This window comes from Crotalus tigris, unplaced genomic scaffold (genome assembly GCF_016545835.1).
Source record: "Crotalus tigris isolate CLP2741 ecotype Arizona unplaced genomic scaffold, ASM1654583v1 scf7180000024340.7048381, whole genome shotgun sequence".
Lineage (NCBI taxonomy): Eukaryota > Metazoa > Chordata > Lepidosauria > Squamata > Viperidae > Crotalus > Crotalus tigris.
In genome coordinates, this window is record NW_024100510.1 from 4,351,127 (window position 1) to 4,375,891 (window position 24,765).

The 24,765-nt window shown below is 38.1% G+C and overlaps 1 protein-coding gene and 1 long non-coding RNA gene across 6 annotated transcripts in view; both read left to right on the forward strand.

Annotated features, from left to right (window-relative positions):
* The window catches only part of LOC120300443, a 29,753-nt gene extending 15,572 nt beyond the window's left edge, over positions 1-14,181 (forward strand). The window contains exons 4-7 of one of the 3 annotated variants that reach the window (XR_005554661.1): positions 743-799; positions 10,064-10,226; positions 10,809-11,232; positions 12,107-12,913. This is a non-coding gene — a long non-coding RNA (uncharacterized LOC120300443). Of the gene's footprint in view, positions 1-742; positions 800-10,063; positions 10,227-10,808 lie in introns of all 3 variants that reach the window. The other 2 variants (XR_005554660.1, XR_005554659.1) reach the window with 2 other exon arrangements.
* A 3,210-nt stretch (positions 14,182-17,391) lies between these two features.
* Positions 17,392-24,765, forward strand: part of TNFRSF21 (TNF receptor superfamily member 21) — a 47,625-nt gene continuing 40,251 nt past the window's right edge. Inside the window, exon 1 of one of the 3 annotated variants that reach the window (XM_039326336.1) lies at positions 17,392-17,942. In XM_039326336.1, coding sequence (XP_039182270.1) covers positions 17,868-17,942 — 75 coding nt within the window. In that variant the 5' untranslated portion in view covers positions 17,392-17,867. Of the gene's footprint in view, positions 18,014-24,765 lie in introns of all 3 variants that reach the window. The other 2 variants (XM_039326334.1, XM_039326337.1) reach the window with 2 other exon arrangements.

Here is a 24,765-nt window from a genome sequence, read left to right on the forward strand (position 1 = left end):
TTTAAACAGGCCACTGAAATGTTTTTCTTGGTCACATTTCTGTTAAAAATGATAGGTAGATAATTAGAAAAGCTGTAATATTCTAATCACTATGTAAAATATTTTCTTCTCTCCTTTGATTTACAAATATTTATAGTAGAACTTTCATTTAGCCAACATAGATAATAGGAAATATTGAAGATATCAGCTATCAGTAAATATGCAATGATCTTATTTTGGTACTTATTACACATTAATAAAGAATGGAATTGCTCCCTCTTTCATTCATTCATCCTATGTTTCAACACTGGCCTCCACTCCCTTCCCCACTTTCCTCTTTTTGCTATTGCCTTTCTTCTGATTCCCTACTGCACACATCTCACAATAGCTTGAAAGAGAGTTTTGCACACCTTGTGAAATGAGAAGGAACAACTGATTACATGGAGGAATGCTAATTTCTAACAGAACCAGATCTACATTTCTTAAAGAGAACTCTTCACTATTGATGTTTCTTAGCCTTTTGTATTCATTTTCTCCTATGCATCTGTAGCTGGCCTCCATCTTTTATGAGAACTAATCAGATAGAGAAGCCAGTTGTTTTTTAGGCTTTGATAATCTGAGATGGCATATTATGAGCATAAATATTCCACAGTTAAAATCCAGCTTTCGTCATTAAAAATTCTGTTTAATTATGAGAACCTGAATAGAACTGAGAAAAATATGTTCATATAACACTAATTAGTTTTTTTTTTCTCCCCCCAAGGTGGATCTTTTCAAGACCAGAGCTCCTACCACAGGAAACTACCATCTTAAAGCTGAGGTAAACATGGATTTTTTAACAGTATCTCCACTGTTTCAGGAACCCAGTTAAAGACTGGTTTTCATCATACATCCTCTAACAGGTTTTTGGATTGAGATTTGCATCTTATCAAATTATTTATTCATTACGTTTCAATACTAAGTAAGAGGATGGAATGGAATAAACAAGCAGCAAATAACTATTTGTTATGTGTAGCAGAAATTATTGTTTGTCTTCATATATAAAGCACAGTGAATTTTGTCACTAGTATCAGTTCATACTCCTACAGACCTTCTGAAACACAAACATTTCTTTCTATCTACTTTTTTCTTCTTTTCATGACCCTGTAATCGCTTAACTGGGGTAGAGTCAGGGGATCTGAATGGAGCTGTTTACTGCCTATATGGAATTTACAGCAGATATTTTCTCTTTGTGCCCTGAGGATTAAACTCTCAATCTTCTGTGTGGGAGGCGGGCATCTATACCTCTAAGCCACCACACCTTCTGAAACACAAACATTTGTTTCTATCTACTATAGTGCCAAAACAATGAGATGTGTGTTGTAATGTCATGAAAGAAACTCCAGCTTTTTAAAACTTATTTTATGATGTCACTTACAGTAATGTAGAAAACAGAGACTGTGTCACGATGTTGAAAATGCACATTTTGTTAGGTTCCCCCCTTTTCCTGTAGGCCAAAGAGAAAAAAAAAACCTTAAAAAAAAATCCTTAGATATTTGTGAGGTATCTAAAACAATGACACATTTTCCTTGCAGTCACCTTCTGGAAGGTTATTCTGAAATGGTGCTAATTCTTAGGGATGTGCACAATGTGTAGGGATGTGTATTCCGTTTCTACCTCAAAATAGATCAACTCCATTTAGAATGTTGTACTAGGGACACATAGAGATAGACTACAGAACAAACCTCACATTAGCTCTGCCTTCTGTTGGAACAGGGGAGGGGGCAGGTCACAAACTCTGTCTTTATCCTGAAGCACTGAACCCAATACGTAATGCATTTACCCAACAGGATTCCTAGAACCAATGCCCTAAGTACCAATCAATAGCCAAACCAATGCATATAATCATTTGTAGTTTCTAAAATGTACCTTGAGCTGAACATCAACATGGCAAAAAAAAAAAAAAATGCATTCATACCAACAATTTGCCAATCAACATAACCAAAAGTTTACTTTGTATTTTAAAGCCCAGTCTGAAAACTTTGCACCAGCAGGCAAAGAACCAAAGCTTGACCAATCAACATAAAATAATACAGAAAAGTTTGTTTAAAAAATGATTTTGCTTTTTTGAGCTAATGTAGAGGTCTGCTGTTCATGCTCTTTTGTCCTCCTATGGAGCTTTCAAGATGCTTTAAAAATGAAAGGAAATTTTGAACATTGAATGTTCCTTGGCCTCTGATTTTGAGCTTTAATTGTATTTTGGTTATAACAAATCATTTTTATGAAAAAATATATCTATTGAAAAAATATATCTAGTTTTATCATTTTGAATTCTTGATTATGCTATTAAACCAGTTTTCCCAAACTTTTTGGCTTTGTAGTCGGGGGATGGAGGGGATGGTTCCACACGAGTGGTGGGCAAGCATGTACATGCATGCAGCTCTATTTGTACAAGTGGTGAGCACATGCACTCACTGCTCACACAGATGGAGCTTCGTGTGCATGAGTGCTTGTTCCCTGCTCACGCAAGTGCTCATGAAAGTGCAGCTCTGCGCCCATGCTCCCCCACTGTTTCTGTAGCCTGGTTCTGAATGGGTTGGGGAATCCTGTATTAAACAACTCAAAAATCATATATATATATATAATGGATCTTATGGATTCTATTTAAGAAAATAGCTTAGGATTTATTCCTGTTATATCTAATTGAAAAACAAAACAGGTGTATTAATTACATGAATAAAACAAATATGCATATTTGTGTCATGTAAATCAAAAATTACAGGGAAGCGGGCACTTCTGAACCAGAAAGAGGGAATTTTGAGAAATGGGTAGGATTAATGGGCACATTTGGAATTTTGAGAACACACTGAGGGCTTCCTTACAAAAAGTATGCCATGGGGCACAGCATTCACACAACACCATTTTCTGTATGATAAATTGGTGAGGTTGCAGCTCAGATCCTTGCTATCCCTTTATCGGTCTTCTTTGGGAACAGATGGGACTGTTCCAAATCAAGCTTAGAGGCAGAGGCATACGTCATTTTTATTCTCTTAAATATCAATGGAACATATTCAGTTATATGTATTTTTGATAGGCTGCTTTACAAATGCCAGATTCCAATGTGTTTCTTTTAAAAACAATATTAATATAATGTGGGATGGAGCCTCCTAAACAGCAAAGGTAAGGGAGGTGTGAACAAATATATAGTATCTTATACTTTAAGTTATACGATGGATGTTTATGTTTTATATTACCCTGTGAATACTTTAATGGTTATTCTATAAGGTGCCATTGGTCTATTTGGATCTGGCAGCATTCCTATCCAATAAATAAAGAGGCCTAATACAAGTATTGAGAATCAGGTTGGTGTAGTGGTTAAAGTAGCAGGCTAGAAACTGTAAGACTGTGAGTTACAGCCCTGCCTGCTGGGTGACCTTGGACCAGTCACTTTCTCTCAGTTCTAGGAAGCAGATAATGGCAACATTTCCCAAAAGCCTTGCCAAAAAACCTGCAAGGATATGTTCTGGCAGTTGCCAGGAGTCAACACTGAGTTGAAGGCAGAAAAACAAAAATAAAACAAAAGATTGTATTATCTTAATGTGGATTTCTGATTTTCCCTTCCCTTCTATGGTTATCATGGCTGCTTCTGTTCTTTAAGTTTAAATAAAAATAAAATAAAAAATAAAAAAAACTTTCTTACAACTGTAATGAACCTGGGACAAACTCTTTTCATTTTATGGTATGGTCTTCTGGATAAGAATCTCCAGTATCTAACTAAAACATAAACCTTAGAGTCATAGGGCTGGGACCTTGGAGGTCTTCTAGTCCATCCCACTGTCCAAGGCAGGAGTCTTATACCATTCTGGACAAATGGCTACTCAACCTTTTCTTGAACCTCCAGCAATGGAGCACCCATAACTCTGGAAGGCAAGCTGTTCCATTGATAAATTGTTCTCACTGTCAGAAAGTTTCTCCTTAGTTCTGGGCTGGATCTCTCTTTGATGGATTGCCACCCATTGCTTTTAGTCCTGCCCTCAGGTACTATGGTGAATAAATTGCCTCTCTCTTGTCTGTGACAGCCCTTAAACAATTACATCTTACACAATGAAAAGGTACTAGTTTGATGTGAAATTTCAAGAAGCTTTTAGAAGCAAAACAGAAATGTCTGGCCCAGTAAATCATATCAAGATAATAAACTGATCCTTACTCCTCAATTTCTTTGTAGGCTATATTCTTACAACATGTCAAGCCATAGTTTAAAAACATGAGTTACTGTTGTAACCCAATTGATTTTGTTTGCACTACACACAGAACCATACATTAACCGTAAAGGCTCAGTTTACACAGCAGTATACATCTTCTACTGTCACCTTCCATCATCCAGTATTTATAGCACACTGCCTATGATTCAGGAAGCAGAAAACTGACTTCAGAATTAGGAATTATTAATGATTTATTCTAAATATCCCATTATCTTGCTTATTATCTGACTGCCCTATAAAACACTAGACTCAAATATTGTTGTAATGATTAACTGATAATTGATGATTATTTGTCATCAAGTCAGTATCAATTCTTAGTGAATGCACAGTTAAGGTTTTCTTCATAACAATCAATTGTTAATTCAATCAATAGAATTAATAACTAATACAATTTAAAGGTTTAATAGAACTGACACAGAAAAGACATGATCGAGGTATATAAAATCACATGTGATGTAATGCAGAAAAACAGTGTTCAAATATTGATGTCTGTTTTAATTAAATGCAGGCAGAATCAGAACCAACAGAAGGAAACATTTTTTAAAAGGATGGACAGTTAAACTGGAATTTGCTACTGGTAGTTGCAGTAAGGGGAGCCAATGTGGATTTTTAAAAAGGAAACTAGACAGACTGACCAGAGGGTCACACTGGTTGGGTTTGAGCAGTGCATGAAGGGGGAGGGGGGAATCTTGGAGCTCAAATCGATCATAGAAGTTTTTCTCTGGCCAAAGCAAAATGTTAGGAAATAGTAAGGAAGGTCAGCATGAGGTACTGATGATAATCTTTTCAAGTTATTTTGACTATCAGAAGGAATTCCCCTGGAAAAAGCTAGCTAGGTTTAAAGTTGCAGAGTATAAGGACTTTTATTATAAGAACAAATGGTACAAAAATCTCTTGCAATTAACTTATATGATTGAAACTACACCATCTATCTGGCCAGAAAGGTTGAAAATAGTGATCATGTGATCAGAAGACACTACAGCCATCATAAGTATGAGCCAATTGCCAAGCACTCAAAATATGACTCAGGGGTATTGTGTTAATCGTAACTTTGAGGATGGGCCATAAATCACACTTTTGAGGTTGTCATAGCTTCAAGCCATCATTAAATGAACAGTGGCACGTAGATTATGGGCCCTCTATTTCTTTTTCATACAGACTTTAGGAGAGGATCCCTAAGCGAGATGGTCTCCTGAAGATAGATAATAGCAGAGAAAATACCACGCTGGTACACCAAGGCCAAAAGTGGTGCAAAGTTGCATAAATTCTGAGGGCTTTGGGGAGACCTTCTGCCTTTCACTCACAGCCACATTGGTCTGGTTATTCTGCTTTGCTGTCTAAATGGGGCTGTATGTAGAAGTGGTAGTCTTAAAAAGTTACCTTTATGACTCTAGATTTTAACCTCCTACGCCACACGTAAAATTTGGTTTCTGGGGCCACTACTACTTTCCTTCCTTCATTTATGCTGGCTCTTCCCAAACACTACTTAACAGTCTGTCTACCTGGAGCATTAAGTCTCCAACCTTCACATAGAGGGCAACTCATTGTCTGATTGGTATGCCAAGAGGTGAGGGTAGGAGTCCTTATTTGTTTGTTTATTTATTGGATTTCTTTTTTTAAAAAATATTTTTTTGGTTTTTTAATTTTTAAGAAAAAGTACTCAGGACACACCGTAGTGTTTGGGTAATCAGAAATTCAAAAGTAAAAACATAAATAAACAACTCAACTTAATACATTCACTGTCCCCTCTCTTAATACATTCACTGTCCCTCTAATAACATGCTACGTTTAAAATATTCCATTTCTAAATTAGATTTCTATTACTACTAAACCTGTTAAAAAACTTTATCAGTTTACAATTACCATAATCAAATTTAACTTTAAATCAAGAAGTGATCAATTCAGGTATCCCTTCCAGATGTACTCTAGTTCTTAGTCTCTCTCATCCCTCCTTTTATCACCAATCTCATTTATTTCTTCTTCCACTACACAATAACTATCTTAGTTAAAAAAAAAGTTAAACCTTAATTCATTTCAATTCATTACACAGACTTCAAATTTCATCCAGTTGATTATCATACCTTATCACATCTATGTTATTATATAAAAAGATAATCTAACTAATTTAACCCCTTTATGGATTACTGCCTTGTCGTGGCGAAGGGGCTTGCGTAACTCAATGAAGCTATAAGCTATGCCGTGCAGGGCCACCCAAGATGGACAGGTTATAGCAGAGAGTTGTGACAAAATGTGATCCACTGGAGAAGGAAATGGCAAACCACTCCAGTATCTTTGCCATGAAAACCCCATGGACAGTACTAAAAGGCAAAAAGATATGACGCTGGAAGATGAGCCCCTCAGGTCGGAAGGTGTCCAATATGCTACTGGGGAAGAGCAGCGGGCTAGTACTAGTAGCGCCAGAAAGAATGAAGTGACTGGGCCAAAGCCGAAAGGACGCTCAGCTGTGGATATATCTGGTGGTGAAAGGAAAGTCCGATGCTGTAAAGATTTTTTCTCCATAGGAACCTGGAATGTAAGATCCATGAATCAAGGCAAGCTAGACATAGTCAGAAAAGAGATGACAAGACTGAACATCGACATTTTAGGAATCAGTGAACTAAAATGGACAGGAATGGGTGAATTTAACTCAGATGACCATCAGATATACTACTGTGGGCAAGAATCCCTCAGAAGAAATGGAGTAGCCTTCATAGTCAATAAAAGAATAGGAAAAGCAATACTGGGATACAATCCCCAAAATGACAGAATGATCTCAATTTGAATCCAAGGCAAACCATTCAATATTACAATAATCCAAATCTATGCCCCAACCACTGGTGCTAAAGAGGATGAAATTGACCGGTTCTATGAAGCCCTACAGCACCTTATAGAATTAACACCAAAAAATGATGTCCTTATCATCATGGGGGATTGGAATGCTAAGGTAGGAAGCCAAAAGATAACCGGAATAACAGGCAAGTTTGGCCTTGGAGTACAAAATGACGCAGGGCACAGGCTAATAGAATTTTGTCAAGAGAATACGATGGTCATAACAAACACTCTTTTCCAACAACCCAAGAGACGGCTCTACACATGGACATCACCAGACGGTCAACATAGAAATCAGATTGACTATGTGCTCTGCAGCCAAAGATGTAGAAGCTCTATACAGTCAGTAAAAACAAGACCAGGAGCTGACTGTGGCTCAGATCATGAGCTTCTCGTTGCAAAATTTAGGCTTAAATTAAAAAAAGTAGGGAAAAGCACTAGGCCACTCAGGTATGAACTAAATCATAGTCCTAATGAATATACAGTAGAGGTGACAAATAGATTTAAGGAATTAGATCTGATAGACAGAGTGCCTGAAGAACTATGGATGGAAGTTCGCAACATTGTACAAGAGGTAGCAACTAAACCATCCCAAAGAAAAAGAAATGCAAGAAAGCAAAATGGCTGTCTGAGGAAGCTTTGCAAATAGCTGAGGAAAGAAGGAAGCGAAAGGCAAAGGAGAAAGAGAAAGATACACCCAATTGAATACAGAATTCCAGAGAATAGCTAGAAGAGATAAGAATACCTTCTTAAATGAACAGTGCAAAGAAATAGAAGAAAACAACAGAATAGAGAGGACCAGAGATCTCTTCAAGAAAATTGGAGATATGAAGGGAACGTTTCATGCAAAGATGGGCATGATAAAGGACCAAAATGGCAGAGACCTAACAGAGGCAGAAGAGATTAAGAAGAGATGGCAAAACTACACAGAAGAACTATACAAGAATGAGCTTAACATCCCAGATAACAACAATGAGATGGTCATTGACCTCGAACCAGACATCCTAGAATGTGAAGTGAAATGGGCCTTAGAAAATCTGAGCAACAACAAAGCTAGTGGAAGTGACAGTATTCCAGCTGAGCTATTCAAAATCTTAAAAGACGATGCAGTAAAAGTGCTACATTCAATTTGCCAGCAAATTTGGAAAACTCACCAGTGGCCACAGGATTGGAAAAGGTCAGTTTACATTCCAATTCCAAAGAAAGGCAATGCCAAAGAATGTTCAAACTATCGCACCATTGCACTCATTTCACATGCTAGTAAAGTTATGCTTAACATCCTACAAGCTAGACTCCAGCAGTATGTGGATCGAGAACTACCAGAAGTACAGGCAGGATTTCGAAGAGGCAGAGGAACTAGAGATCAAATTGCCAACATACGCTGGATCATGGAGAAAGCTAGGGAGTTCCAGAAAAATATCGACTTCTGCTTCATTGACTATGCAAAAGCCTTTGATTGTGTGGATCACAACAAATTGTGGCAAGTTCTTAAAGAGATGGGAGTACCAGACCATCTCATTTGTCTCTTGAGAAACTTATATGCGGGTCAAGAAGAAACAGTGAGAACTGGACACGGAACCACTGATTGGTTCAAAATTGGAAAAGGAGTCCGGCAAGGCTGTATACTGTCGCCCTGCCTATTTAACTTATATGCAGAGCACATCATGAGAAAAGCAGGGCTAGATGAATCAAAAGTTGGAATTAAGATTGCCGGGAGAAATATCAACAACCTAATATATGCAGATGATACCACTCTAATGGCAGAAAGTGAAGAGGAACTAAAGAGCCTCTTGATGCGGGTGAAGAAGGAGAGTGCAAAAGTTGGCTTGAAACTCAACATTAAGAAAACCAAAATCATGGCATCCGGCCCTCTCAATTCCTGGCAAATAGATGGGGAATAAATGGAGGTAGTGACAGATTTTATTTTTCTGGGCTCCAAGATCACCTCAGATGGGTACTGCAGCCAAGAAATTAAAAGATGCTTGCTCCTGGGGAGGAAAGCTATGGCAAATCTAGACAGCATACTAAAAAGCAGAGACATCACCCTGCCAACAAAAGTGCGTATAGTCCAGGCCATGGTTTTCCCAGTTGCAAGGTATGGCTGTGAAAGTTGGACCATAAGAAAGGCTGAGCGCCAAAGAATTGAGGCCTTTGAACTATGGTGCTGGAGAAGACTCCTGCGAGTCCCTTGGACTGCAAGGCGTTCAAACCGGTCAGTCCTAGAAGAGATCAACCCCGACTTCTCTTTAGAAGGCCAGATCCTGAAGTTGAAACTCAAATACTTTGGCCACCTAATGAGAAGGAAGGACTCACTGGAAAAGGGCCTAATGCTGGGAAAGATTGAGGGCAATAGAAGAAGGAGACGACAGAGAATGAGATGGCTGGATGGAGTCACTGAAGCAGTAGGTGAGAACTTAAATGGACTCCAGAAGATGGTAGAGGACAGGAAGACCTGGAGGAACGTTGTCCATGGGGTCGCGATGGGTCGGACACGACTTCGCAATTAACAACAACAACAACAAACTAATTTAAAACACTCCATTAATTATTAAAACCATCCCAATCTAAAAAATCAACATTTTTTCAATTCCAATACATAATTTTCATCAAAATAAATCTATTATTCCAAAAAGTACATTCTTAATCTATTTAAAATATCTGTTCTAAAAATCACCCTCATATATATATATATATTTATATTTTTTCTTGCTTCTAACTCTAAATCATAATCCTTAAAACAATCCATAAATCCAACATTGCCTTTTAATCCATTACACAATTTTAAATTTCTCTTTTCAGTCTAATTCTGGCTTTTTTTCCTGTGCCAGGCAGGTTTCCATATTTATTGGATTTCTATACTGCTAGAATCATAATAGTTTTTTTTGGTGGGGGTGCAATACTGTGATCATCCATAAAAAAAATCAATTAAAACAGTATAATGCCTAAATACACAACTTTATTAACCTCAAGTGCCAAAGGTCACGTAGAACAGCTTTGTTTTTACTGTTTTGCAGAATGATTTTAAAGTGCATCAGTTGAACCCCGACGAAAAAGCTATTCAATGAAGTGGAGGTCATAATCAAGAAGATCTTTCTGAGGCCCCACTGATCTAACTTCTCTCATCTTGAGTATGTTTCCTATGCTGAATGTCTCTATCTGGAGCCGGTGGTCCTAAAGGTACTTGGAATTCAAATCATATAAGATTTTTTAGCCATGTAGGTCATAAACAATTCTTTGAATTCTACTTGGAAATTTAGTGATAACTGGTGCAGAGCAACACCACTTTAGTATGGCTGAACCAAATCTCCCCAGTCAGTTGCATTTTGCATCAAAATCTTCAAAGCTGGCCCCATGAATTTATTTATTTATGCAGTACTGACACTGACCAGCAAAAATGTAGGCTATTGTATTCTGGACCAGCTGAAGTTTCTGGGTTATCTTGAAGAAAGTATTTGGTTGAGTGATTTACAGTAATCTAATTAAAAGATCACAAGGGCATGAGCAAGCACCATCTGTGCATTATGATTCAGATAAAACCACAATTTGGGTAGAAGTTCTCCCAGCAACAGTTTTTACACAGTTCTCAAGCTCAAGTTGGTAAAACCAGGAGGATGCCCAGATTGTGGCCTGCTCTTTTTTTGGGGGGGGGGGAAACACAACCAGTGTCATAGAAATTGCAATCTTGAAGTAAGTAGGTTTCTGAATTAACAGACATCCCATCTTATTTAGGTTGACATTAAGCTTTTTTTCCTCATCTAGGTTGCGATAGTTCCCAGACACTGTTGGACTTCTGCTGCATCTCCCATTCAGCCTGAGTTGTGTGAGTGCAGGTAACAGAACTCATGCTGGAGAGTTCACAAATCAAAAGGAATCCCAGATGACATACTGCCCCAGTCTTCTCTTCAGAACCTGTCCACAAGGCATCTAAATCTCATGAATTTGAGAAGCAAAGTATTACACAAAAACATTATAGAGGCCAGGGTTGTAGCTGATTCTGCTTGTCCTTCTCAGGAAGAGTCTGAGTAATCTTAAACAGGACATCTGGATGACGATGGCTGATAGAAAAGCATAAGCACTTCTTAATCTAATAATGCTATCATTGTTGCTGTGGTGCAGGTTCATATAAGAACTCTTCCTTTGCTTTGGCAAGTTCATTTTTTTGTGATTTTTAGATATATTCCAGGTTGGTTTTTCTTCATCATTTCCAGACACTTTTCAATAATATCAGCAATAAAGAAGTATTAAATAGTTATATACAAGATAGGAAATTAAAGAAGAATTGGCAGCTTTTTAGAGTAATTATATTCCACCAATAATGTTGATGAAAAGGTCACAAATAAAAATACTGAAAAGTCTGTCCTTAAGGAATGATCAGCTTAGACAAATATTATGTAAACCTATAATTACATAAAAAACAAAAAAGGCAATAAACCAAAGTTGGAAGCCACAGGCCCAGGTGTTCTGACAGTTCAATATTAAAAGAGCTTGAGGGGGAATAGTTGGAGCGATTGGCAAATACAATAAATGCTATTAAAGAACCAATCTATGGAAATACAACCAACATGGAAAGAAGCCTAGATAACTTTAATTTACAAAGAAAGTAATGATCTGGAGAAGCCAATCATGCAGACCAATTTCTTACAGCAATATTAGTTGAATGACTAACAAAATGTGTTTTAGATATAATACATATCAATCAAAAAGGTTATGTTCTGAAGAGAAATATCAAGAACATCAGGTTTATAATCAATACAATAGAAAAGGAAGAAGCACTCATCTATCATGGTTCCGATAGATGAAACCTTTTAAAAGAACTTTAAGGCAAAGATTTATTCCTCAAAGAACATTTTATTCAGAAACAAAATATCGGCACTTACATAGTTGAACCCAAGACTAAAGTTTCCTTCCCCCCCCCCGATACAAAGTAACAAGTTGCAATGCCCACCCCAGGAAGGCTGTCATAAATCACATTCACCAATTATTCTAAAATGTGGGCTCTCTTCCCAACTTTTCAACCTGCCAAAACTTTATCTAACAAATTTTTAGATATATTCCAGGTTGGTTTTTCTTCATCATTTCCAGACACTTTTCAATAATATCAGCAATAAAGAAGTATTAAATAGTTATATACAAGATAGGAAATTAAAGAAGAATTGGCAGCTTTTTAGAGTAATTATATTCCACCAATAATGTTGATGAAAAGGTCACAAATAAAAATACTGAAAAGTCTGTCCTTAAGGAATGATCAGCTTAGACAAATATTATGTAAACCTATAATTACATAAAAAACAAAAAAGGCAATAAACCAAAGTTGGAAGCCACAGGCCCAGGTGTTCTGACAGTTCAATATTAAAAGAGCTTGAGGGGGAATAGTTGGAGCGATTGGCAAATACAATAAATGCTATTAAAGAACCAATCTATGGAAATACAACCAACATGGGAAGAAGCCTAGATAACTTTAATTTACAAAGAAAGTAATGATCTGGAGAAGCCAATCATGCAGACCAATTTCTTACAGCAATATTAGTTGAATGACTAACAAAATGTGTTTTAGATATAATACATATCAATCAAAAAGGTTATGTTCTGAAGAGAAATATCAAGAACATCAGGTTTATAATCAATACAATAGAAAAGGAAGAAGCACTCATCTATCATGGTTCCGATAGATGAAACCTTTTAAAAGAACTTTAAGGCAAAGATTTATTCCTCAAAGAACATTTTATTCAGAAACAAAATATCGGCACTTACATAGTTGAACCCAAGACTAAAGTTTCCTTCCCCCCCCCCGATACAAAGTAACAAGTTGCAATGCCCACCCCAGGAAGGCTGTCATAAATCACATTCACCAATTATTCTAAAATGCGGGCTCTCTTCCCAACTTTTCAACCTGCCAAAACTTTATCTAACAAATGTTATGGCTAACAGAAACCGCTCAAGCATTCCCCCTTTTCCCTCTTCTACATCTGAGAATCCCAAATAACAGAAAAAAGCACAAGGAAAGCAAAAGGTAAAATGGCTATAATTTCTCAACTGTCGCAGCGCTGCCTATGACAACTTGAAGTTTGTTGAAATGAAGTGGTGTGAAGATTTTAACGGATAACTAGACAACTTGTGACCTGTTGGGCCATCCTTTCTGGGATATTTCCTTACCTAAGCAGAGAAACAGAAAGACCGTTGGTTGATAGTTATTGTTTTGATTTTAAAATTAAAGAAAAAACATTTTATTAAAAAAGGTTTGTATCAAGACAAATATAAATGCTTTTTGTTTAATAAAAATGCTTCTGATAGCAACATTTGTGGTGACATTCTTTAAGAAAACTTTTCACTTCTTTTTCCTCAATTTAAAGCAACATGCAGCTGATCATGCTGGATTATCAGTTTCTTCAGATAAATCAGCACAATCTCCATGGTTTATCTTTTCATTGTGAGAGCAAAGCATGACTATATTGGGAACTGTGCCCACTGAAGAGAGGTACCTTCATCTTCTGATAAATTGAGCTTAATTCTTGGAATCATGACAATGTCGTTTTTGAGTGTATCAGTTTTTATCTTTGTTACAATAAGATTCTTGTGGAGTTTTTCCACTATCATCTGTGTTCCATTGCAAGCCTTGGAAGATTCAAGTTCCTCATTCAAATAATGGGAGAGCCTATCTTCAATTCAGTTTATGTGATGGTGATGCAGAGAGTTCAGTTAAGTAATTGTGTTGGGAAATGAATAGTGTTAACTCTTTCACTGACAGCATTGAAGGAACAATATTCTTTCATCATCCCAGTGAAGTATCTAAACCACTTGGAATTGATGAGAGAGAAGTTCCCTGAAGATGGGCTCCAGCAAGAATCTGAAAGCTTGGAAGACTTAAACTCTGGTCCTGGTGACCAATCCAGATTGGATCTTACAACATTATCCTGGGACACGTATATTTGCCTTCATTCGTGAGTACTGGAACAGCACAACTTCTCCAAATTTCATTCCCCCAGGAGTCATTGGTCTTGGGTTTCAGACACATTTTGTAAGTTAGGTCGTTTGGTTCAAAAATTGTTGTTATCCAGATAACAACATTATATTATATAGATGGAAATCAGTTTCACTGCCTGGGTATACAGTTTTGGTTTCTTCTGAGTGGTCACAGAAGGATGATTAGAGAATAAGCTCTGAATGGTTCTCCATCTGTGGGTGGATATGAAATTATTAGTTTATTTTACTCTTATAATTTTGATGATGATGAAAATACTAAGGAATTAAATTCTGATTTTCCAATCCAGTGGTTCTCAAACATTGTGGTCTGAGGACCCTTTTACATTCTTAAAAATGATTGAGGACCACAAAGCTCTTTGCTGTATGCAGTATGTGTTTATTTTTTATTAAAAAGTTTTTATTTTCCATTTATTCATACAAAATACAATTCAATTAAAATAAATTCCTAACCATTGGTACCGCCTGCCCATTCCCCCCAGGCTGAGTCCACCCTCTCTAATCCTTCCCTACTTCCCTCCTCTTTCTCTCCTCCCCTCCTACTCTCTTCCCCTCCCCTTCTCCTCTAACCATCCTACTTCCTCCCTGCTCCTTCCTCCCCTCTCATCCCTCTCACACACATGAACGCAGCATAGGGGAAATGCCCAAACATTTACCATGACTATATTATCATTACCCACCCACTCACCCACCCACCCACCCTCAACCCTCCCCCCTCGCTTCCCAGAGCAGAGTACAGGGTTATTAATAAGAAAGTTAACAATAATAAAAAAAAGAAAAGAAGAAAGAAAAAAGAAAAAAAAAAGAAAAAAATCATACTTAACCTTTAACTCCCCTTAAATTAAGTCATATAAACAAATCTCTACAACAGTTACTATAAAATTTACTCATAAAATAAATAAAACTTTATAGTCCCATATTTTTCTGAATATAATCTATCAATCTTCTCCATATAATAATATATCTTTCTTGTGTATGATCCTTCAAATAAGCAGAAATTTTTGCCATTTCTGCAAAGTTAGAAACTTTAAATATCCATTCTTCTAAAGTAGGCAACGAGTCCTTCTTCCAATACGAGCCTACTAATAACCTTGCTGCAGTTAATAAATTCAACATTAAAGTAGTTTCTTTGTCATTTAAATCCACAAGGATACCCAATAGGAATAATTGAGGGGTGAACTTTATCTTCTTTTTAAAAATCTTTTGAATGTTCCACCAAATCATAATCCAAAAAGCCTTTACCTTTTTACAATTCCACCAAACATGAAAATATGTCGCATCCATATTACCACATCTCCAACATTTGGGTTGTAAATTTGGATACATACAAGATAATTTTTTAGGATCTAAATGCCATCTGTAAAACATTTTATAAAAATTTTCCCTCAAATTTTGAGCTTGTGTAAATCTAACATTTCTAATCCAAATTGTCTCCCATAAGTCCAATGGGATCGGATCCTGGATATTCTGAGCCCATTTAATCATACAGTCTTTAACCAATTCTGTTTCAGAGTCTAATTCTATTAAAGCATTGTAAATTCTTTTTATATGGGCCTGACTCTGATCTTTAATCTGAATAACCAGATTTCCATCTTCTAGTGTTATTCCTTCTTTCTTATCTACAGTCCACCTGTCCACTATTTGTAAATATTGAAACCATGACTGTAGAATATTTTCTTGCCTTAATACATCTAGAGATTTTAAATGCCAATCCGAACCTGACCAAGTTAATAATTCTTTATACGAAATTTTATCAAAGTTCATCCCCTTAGAAATCCCCTCAGCATGTCTAGGAATCCCCCAGATAGGTATTTTATAGTTTAACCTATAATAATACTTTTTCCAAACTCGAAGTAAGGCACTCCTCAAAATATGTGATTTGAAAGCCCGGTCCACTTTCTTATTAAAAATTAAATATGCATGCCAACCATACATTCAAGAACAAGAATATCCTTATTTGTTAAATTAAGCCAATCACTTATCCAAGTTAAGGCGGCTGCATCATAGTATAATTTCAAGTTAGATGCTTTAAGTCCTCCTCTTTCTCAGGCATCTTGCAAAATCTTAAACTTAACCCTTGGTTTTTTCCCAGTTTATTGATATTCACTGCATTAGAAATTAAAATTGCAAAAATAATTTTAAAATACTAAAATATTTGACATTGCTGACCTGCTGAAAGGATTTGGAGAATCCCAGACCACATTTTGAAAACCACTAGTAAAAGCTCCCATTTTATGATCCAGTAATTCCTTAATTCAGGGTAAAGTTGGAGCTATTGGATGATGGAGCTAAGCACTTACTGGTTGGATGTCCTTCCTGATGCCATGCAAAGTTCATAGATATTTTTTTGTTGCAACCTAGGAGATAAACCTCTGCCACTTTTAGGATTGAACTCTCAAGCTTCCAAGTGTTTTCACCACTAGCCACCACACCGTTCACACTTTGAAAACCACTACTTTAATCTATATATTGCTGAAAGAGCCATAATTGGCTGAGCCACACAATATCAAAAGCCAAATGGGCCACCATACAGATCAGTGAAATAGATCTTTTAAGTAAATTTTTTATTTGGTTCCTGAAGATGTGTTTTTATTAATCACAGAAAGGAGTACACATGGATTAAGTGGATGGGTTTATATCTTGACATTCACATTGGGAGTGCCTGATGTTGATACAATGGTGGATGAAACCTATTAATATAGCTTCTGTGAGTAGTGGCAGTTCAGCTACAATGCCTATATACACCTTTGCACAAATAAGATATAGATGCTAATGCAAAGTGGCAATTTTAATTATAATTATAAGAACAGAATTCAAGGAAACAAAAACTTATTGGAGTGGATAACATATAATCTGATTCTCTCTCTCTCTCTCTGAGAAAGAGAGAAAGATGGGACTGTCCATGGTTCTGGAACAGTCGTGGGTTCTCTCTAGAGATTGTTCAGTTGTGATCAACTCCAGCCAGTTTAGATCACTATCAAGGAAGATGGAAACGGTAGTCTAACATATAGCCTGTTTTGCTGCCAAAAATTAAGATGATGCCCCTCCTTACCACATAAGGCTGATTTATAGGGTCTCCCCCAAATCTAATGCACCAGGGAGAGCCCGGGTGCCCGATTCTTGTTCCTGTAGAATCGAGTTAATCGCATCTGACCCAACGGCCCTTTGGGAATGAGCTCAGGCACTTACAAGACTCTAGTTTCGGAAAGGAGATGAAGTACATTGCTCTTCTTACAGGAGTTTCGAGTCCGACGAAAGATTTCTCGGCTGGACTGGGCTGGGCGGGACGGGGCGGGGCTGTCTTTCTGAAAAGATGATGTAACAAAAGAAAGCCCCGCCTCTCCTTCTCGGCCCATGTGCGCTCTCGCCGCCTCTCTTCCCGCCCACCGGCTGCCTTGGGCACAGACATTTCCCCGCCCTTCTAGTCATTTGAAACAGGCTGGGGAGCGAGGTAGGTGGGAGTGGAGTCTCCCGCCACCCCCAGTCGCTATGGGAAGCCGGCCGCTTCTCCTGCTGAGCGCAGTCCTCCTTCTGTGTCGTTTGGCTCCTAACGCTGAATTGCCGCACGGCTGGCCCCGGAGCCCGGTGCGGCCAGCGGTCCCTGGTGCCCGGGGGACTGCCCTTTGCTAAACCCCCGCCAGCCCCCTTTCCTTCCCCGGCCTGCCCTTTCCCGACTCGTCCCTTGCCCATCCCCTGCCCGGCACTGGGGCAGCGGGGCTGCTAGATGGACAGCTCTTCCGGCGGTGGGCAAGGCGCGCCCTTCTCAGCTCTCGGCCTCCATGGCTTCGTAACGGCCTCCGCCCGCTCAGAAAGCATCTTCCCCCGTACCCAGCGCCGGCCATGGGGGCTTCCGCCGCCGCCGCCGCCTTCCGCAAGGCCACGCGAGGAGCCGCGTTGGTCTCCAGCCTTCTCCTGGTGAGTCACCGTGTCAAGGATGCGGGCGAGAGAAAGGGAGAACCGAGCGCCTCGGGAGCTTCCCTATTGCGGTAGAGGGGTAGAGGATTTGGGGGGGGGGGGGCGGGAAGGAGCCGGGGAACGAGTCCCTCCGCAGTGCTGCTGCTCGGGAAGCTGCGCCCGGAGCCACCGAACCATCTCTGACTCGTGCTCCGAAGAAGAAACGCGCCGGCTCTCCCTGGTACGGAGAAGCGAGCCCCCTTTGCTTCGGAAGCCTTGAGCCTTCTATCCAGACCTGAGGCGAATCAAGTCACAACCTGCCTATGAGAGAGGCGTTTTTGCCGGTTAACCTCAAGTGGCCTTCAAAAGAGAGTGATCGTTTATCCAAGGTGAAGGCTCGCGTGGGGCAGCCTCACAAAGCCGGTGCTCATCCCACATGTTCAGAAGCTAGGAAAAGGCAGTGGGTTAGCCCGGGCTGGGCTTCCTTCCAAAGTTCGTGGGCGAAGATATCTCCAGGATCTAATTTCTTCCTCTGCCAAAGGATTCCTGCAACCAGAATAGTAGGGAGAGATGTTTCAATTTGCTAAGTCATGGACCAGTGCCACTGCAGCAGGAAAACCTATGAATCACCCTTTTCCCAACTAGGAACTGCTCATCTCCTCCCTCAGGCTGTGTGTGTGTGGGGGGGGGGGGGATCCAGGAGCCTAGGATAGACAGTGTCTCCCTATCCTGGCTGATAGGGAGAAGTTTCCATAGGCTGCCTTTACACCTTTATGGAAAACATCCCCATTCTTGGATTAGAGAGAGGTAGTTAATGGGAGAACTGGAGAAGAGGAAGATTGCCACGGAAGAGTTCTGGTGTCAAACGTAGGATGCCCCTATGTATCTTTGACCCAAACTGTAGTCCTAAATCAGAGATTAGTTAATGCTTTCCACATAACATGGATTATAACAGTGGCTTTGTAAAATGTGCTCTTCAGGTATGCCTTGGGGCATACACCCAGAGAAAAAGAGTGAAAATCTGAGGTTATGAAAGGAATGGTTCTGCCACAGCCACTTTGCTTTGTTGCCACCAGGAGACCAGAGGTGGACAAGCATATTGTTCAGTTTTTGGCCTATTTTTTTTTTGGGGGGGGGGGAGATATTAAGGGACTGAACTTCTGTTCTTTAGTTTCTCTTTGGTTCCAATGCTGCTTTTCATTAAAAATAAATTATTAGCAGGGTTCTAGATCATACCATCAAATACATGATAATCAAAGCATTGAAAATTTGAATGTATTCTTGCTACACCAATACATTGCTTTTCTTGAATTTATTTATTACATTTATATTTGCTGTCTTCAAGGGAGGCAAAAGTGTAATTTGCCTGTTCCTCACTTTTATTCTTGAGTAATCCTCTGAAATGGGGTATAGTAAGGCACTTAATGACCTTCATGGCTGTGAGGATTTGCTGTCATGCTGAGGAATATTAAGTGGGGGTGCCAATACAAAAGTGCCATATAAGAGTCACACAGATATTTACCTGCAATTTTCTATCCATCATCTTTAAGTCATTGTGTCGGTATGCAAATAATCTTCCTCAGATCTCTCAGTAGATTCCCTGATGCAAGATATACTATGTTGCCTTCAGTTTTTCATCTTGCATGTCATAATAACATTGGGTTAATTTAAATTGAAGTATTTGGAAGAGGGTTACAAAACATTTGTTGAAGTCTTACTTAGCCCTTTTTATCAGCATTGATTCTGTTGCAACATCTGGAACGTAGGAAATTGTCTTTTTATTTACTAGGCTTGTTAGAGGCCATTTAGAATCTGGGCATTTTGTTGTTTGCAAGATGCAGGAATGTTCTCCCAATACTGGTCTAAAATGCCAAAACTTATTTCAAACATAATGCAAAGCCGTAATGAGTTCTTTAGGAAGATAAGGATTAATTTAGCAAATTCATTTATTTTTTTTTGTAAACCACCGTTTGATTTCTTGATATGATTCTTATATAACACTTGAGGCTGGAGGGAGACAATTTTTGAATAACTGGCAGAAAAACCCACTTCAAAATATGGGAAAGGCCTGGGCAGATTTATGTATATCAGTGAAATATAATCGTTCAAGAGCCAGATAATTTGATTGCTTAATATTGTATTAGTTTCATCTTTCTCTCATATTCAATATCACAGTTTAGTAGCAAATCCAAACGAGGATCTGAAACTATAGCCAAGGCTGGGACCAGATGTGTACTGGGACCAGAGGTTTTGCATTTGGAAGCTGAAATAAAAGTGGACAAACCAGATTATAGATTAACAAAATGTTTCGGTCTGGTCCATGCCTGCACAAGGATTGTTTAGAGTTAACAATGACATAATGGGAGAAAAGAGTAGGATTCTTTGGCTCATTTCTTATCTCTGAACAATGGTAAAGTGATCATCATATTGCCTGTAGGAAAACTATATGATTAAGGTGATAATGACATGTTTCTCCTCTTCTATGTTGTCAAAGTGGGAATTTTTCTACTGGACCTCAGGAGTCCACAGAGATTGGTATAGTTGCATAGCTACTTGGATGCGAACTGTACTGTTGCTATGGTGCTGTACATTCAGCATTTTTCAAGGACAACATGAAGTTTGTTTTTCATTTGGAGGCCTTGTGAATTTGATTCCCTTTATAACAGCTGAATTTGGCTAATATTTGGAGTTTGGTGCAGTGTTAATCCTTTGAGATTATTTTTATAGCCAACGGTACTTCAAGAACCTCAATTGAAAGCTTAATTCTTTGCTTCTTCAAGGAGTGTTTAGTGCTTTGAGAATAATGATTTTTTTAAAAAATGATAGCAATTCAGTTAAAGGGAGCCACTTTCTTTTGTAGACATAATTCCTGTGGGTTCCAGCAGAAAGACTTCCAGGAAGGCCCATCAGATTGGGCCTATTTTGACCCAGATTAGATTATTACATTCTCAAATTAGGTTTAGGATTCACTTATTGCCTTTTATAAATAATAATTTTTTACATACTAATACATCCTTCTCCAACCTTTACTGCCTGTAGTCAGAATTACATTTGCATTTTCTGTTACATCTTGCAGGTGTTTTTATAATACAGATAACATTCATTTAGTGACCATAATTAGAGCTGGCCACTTGGTTATTAAATGTAGTGCTCACTAAATGAAATCATGACTGTACTTATGATCATACTTTAACTTTCCTTTGCTGTACAGATCTTAAGATTGTAAATGTGAGGATTGGTCATAGTTATTTTTTCATTACCGTCATAATTGCCAACAGTCACAAAATTTGGCAGTTACTAAACAAGGCCTACCTATACTTCAGTGCTTCCTTCAATCTGTATATGTGTCAGATTAGAAGGAGAGGTTTTTAAGGCCTGCATCACTTGAAACAGTTCCAGTTTAGAGAATATAGAATAACAGAGTTGGAAGGGACCTAGGTCATCTAGTCCAACTCCTTGCTCAAGCAGGAGACCCTATACTATTTTTGGCAAGTGGCTATCTTCTTGAAAGCCTCCAGTGCTGAAGCCCCCACAACGTCCGAAGGCAAGCCTTTCCACTGGTTGATTGTTCTCATTGTCAGAAAATCTCTCACAAATGAAGGTGAAAATAAGGAAAATCTCTCCTTATTTCTAGGTCGAATCTCTTCTTAATAAGTTTCCATCCATTATTCCTTGTCTGGCCTTCTGGTGTTTTGGAAAATAGGTTGTCCCCCTCCTCTCTGTGACAGCCCTTCAAATACTGGAACATTGCTATCGTGTCACCCCTGGTCCTTCTCTTCACTAGACTAGCCATGCCCAGTTCTTGCAACCGTTCTTCAGGTTTTAGCCTCCCTACCCCTAATCATCTTCGTTGCTCTTCTTTGCACTTTTTCCTAGAGTCTCAACATCTTTTTTATAGTATGGTGACCAAAACTGGATGCAGTATTTTAGATGTGGCCTTACTAAGGCTTTATAGAGTAGTACTAGTACCTCATAGGATCTTGATTCAACCCCTCTGTTAATGCAATTTAGGATTGCATTGACTTTTTTGGCTGCTGCTACACACTGTGGCTCATATTTAATTGATTAGGACTCCAGGATTCCTCTCACAGTTACTGCTATTAAGCCAGGTTTCCCTTAATCTGTATATGTACTTTTGGTACACATGTGTGTGTACAGTTGATGGAAGAGGGTCAATAGAATATTCTACTTAGTTTTTGAAGATAAAACCTCTAATCAGATAAGTGGAAAAGCAACTAATTATTAGCTTGAAAAATGTAACTTCCCCGTTTATAATAACCAGAATCTACAGCCTAGAAATCTGATCTGCAAGCATCTCCATGAAAAAGCAGGAAGGAGAAGGCCCATGACATCTGCTAATTCTCTACTTGTTTACTACCTCAGCTTCATTTTTTTATAAAATCTGGATGGTGTAGCTATTTGACATCATAACATAAAAAGGCAACCCCAAGGGAGTAAATAAATAACAAAACAAATTTTAAGAAAAATAGTACTGTAATTTATGTGGCTGTTATATATTTAGATGCATACATAATATTAAACAGCATAAACCATTAATACTTCTAATGGAAGTTATATTCCTCGCTTCCCAGTAAGTGGATGAACTAGTTAAGAGAGTGTTAAATATTTGAAGAGACCAGACCTAGTACTCAGTAGAATCCATTGGTCCCATTTGTAATTCCACTGATCCCTGTGAATCGAAGTGTCCTGCAAGTACTTGTTGCCTCAGTGTTAAACACAAGAATGTTAAACTATCATTTCTGAATATAATACACCTTCTGTGCTTTTTATACTAACACAAAGCTAATAGTTTCATTCAGATCTGAACTGAATTAATTTAATTAATTTACTGCCCCAGTAATAAAGGGTGCCAGCTGCCCTTAATTTTCATTCCTATGTGTTGACCGGTTGACCTAGTTATTGGTTAGCAACTCATCTACCCAACCAGCTTCCCCCCTTTTGTCTTTAATGTCTTTACCTTCCTGATTTAATAACTCACCACTGATACATTACTTTTTTTTATTAACATAGTAGTTTATTTTGAGCTATTTCAAGGGCTTTCTTAAAAATCTAAGCAATGGAAAGGAAAGGAGCATTCAATCCTTTGAATCATATGTAAGCAGTCCAGCTAGTATTAGCAAATATAAAGCTTCCTTAAAACTTAAGCAGCACTAATAGGTGTTCACTGATTTTAAAGCTTATTTTTCAAGACAATTTCAAGTATCAAAAATGTTTAAATGTTAAGAAATTAACAATTGGAAAATACTGGCATTTTCAGTTTTTTGCATGTTTCTCACTAGCCCTGAGCATAATATAAAAATTATTCTATTAAAAATTAAGTTATTACCCATTGTTTATTTGGTATGTGTACTTGCTCTATCTTTTTATATTGCCAATGATGGCATGGATTTTTAGGAATCTTGTGACCTTGTGATCTACCCAGTCAAGGTCCTTGTTCTTATAGTGAAGAGTTGATTTGCACTGGCTTGGTTCATGCTTTACATTTCATCCAAATTATGATTTATTTTAACCTGATGTGCAAATTCATTCCATGAAAAAACTTAATTTACCTTTTGCCAACAAATGTAATGTGAAGTTATGATTTGTTGGTTATAAATCCTATCTTGTTATGCCTGAAACATGATAAACTGATTTGCTCAACAGATACTTGTCAGAGCAGTTCTTGGCATTGCATAGTGTGCAAATACTGCCATTGTATGCTAAGCCATTGTTTTAATTATGCTTTGATGAACATGCCAGAGTCCTACAGATACACAGATTAATGATTGCCTGGTTGTATAATTCCTGCTTTGTTTTTCCTCTGTCTTAACCAGTTGTTTGTCTTTAGGTTGCTGTAGATTAGAAAGTTTAAGTAGGGTACAGAGGAAACCAGGACTACACCAGAAAATGATGGCTGTTCACACATCATGCTCATCCTTGCAATAAATAAGCCAGCAACCAATCAATTATTAAAAAGAAATAAACCATAATGTGTTCATATTTACATATCATGCTCTCACTACAAGTAAACTGTTTTGGGCTTAACACAATGCAGAGTGTCCTCATTTAGCAACTGCCTCAGATAGTGACCATTTATGGTTACAATGGTAATGAAACAGTAACTTTGAGACCAATCCTTGCATTTCAGCAAAGATGAAGTTAGATCCTAAGCACAGTTGTGGTTTGATTTAGCAATAGCTTTACTTAATGAGGGAATTGACACCAGCTATGGTTGCTAAATGATGTTTATGTGTGTGTAAATCCAGTAGGTTTTTGTTGTTGTTCCTTAAGGTTCTTGATAAAACCAGTAAAACTATTGTGTGCATGTGATATTTACTTCTGCAAGAGAAGAAAGAAAAGACAGGTTGAGGGAAATACATAGTTTGCAACTTTGAACATGTCAATTTCTGACATACCAACTAGTGGGAATATCTCACTGGGAATAGAAGAAACGGACTGAGGAGGTAATAGAAGCACCCATGAGTAGGTTGTGACCAAACATTTGTTCTCTTACAAAGTTTGTAGCTGAGCCAAAGTTTTTGGGTGGACTTAGTATTTGGGATTAGAAAGGATTCTTATTAAACAGCAGTTTGGTTGACACTATGAGAAGTAGTTCTAATACAGTCAGAAAAACAACAACATGCTAGCAGATCTTACTGTTGCAAAAAGTAACAGTAACAGTTTCTGTATAGGATGAGAAAGAGAATTTGAATACTGATCAAATTGATTTGAAAACAGGCAGAGCTGCCCGAGAGCTAGATTAAACCATCTCTCATGTCAATCATAGTCTTCTGTTGCAACAGAAAATTCCTTTCTTAAAAAGTCAAATGGGTGAATTGAGAAC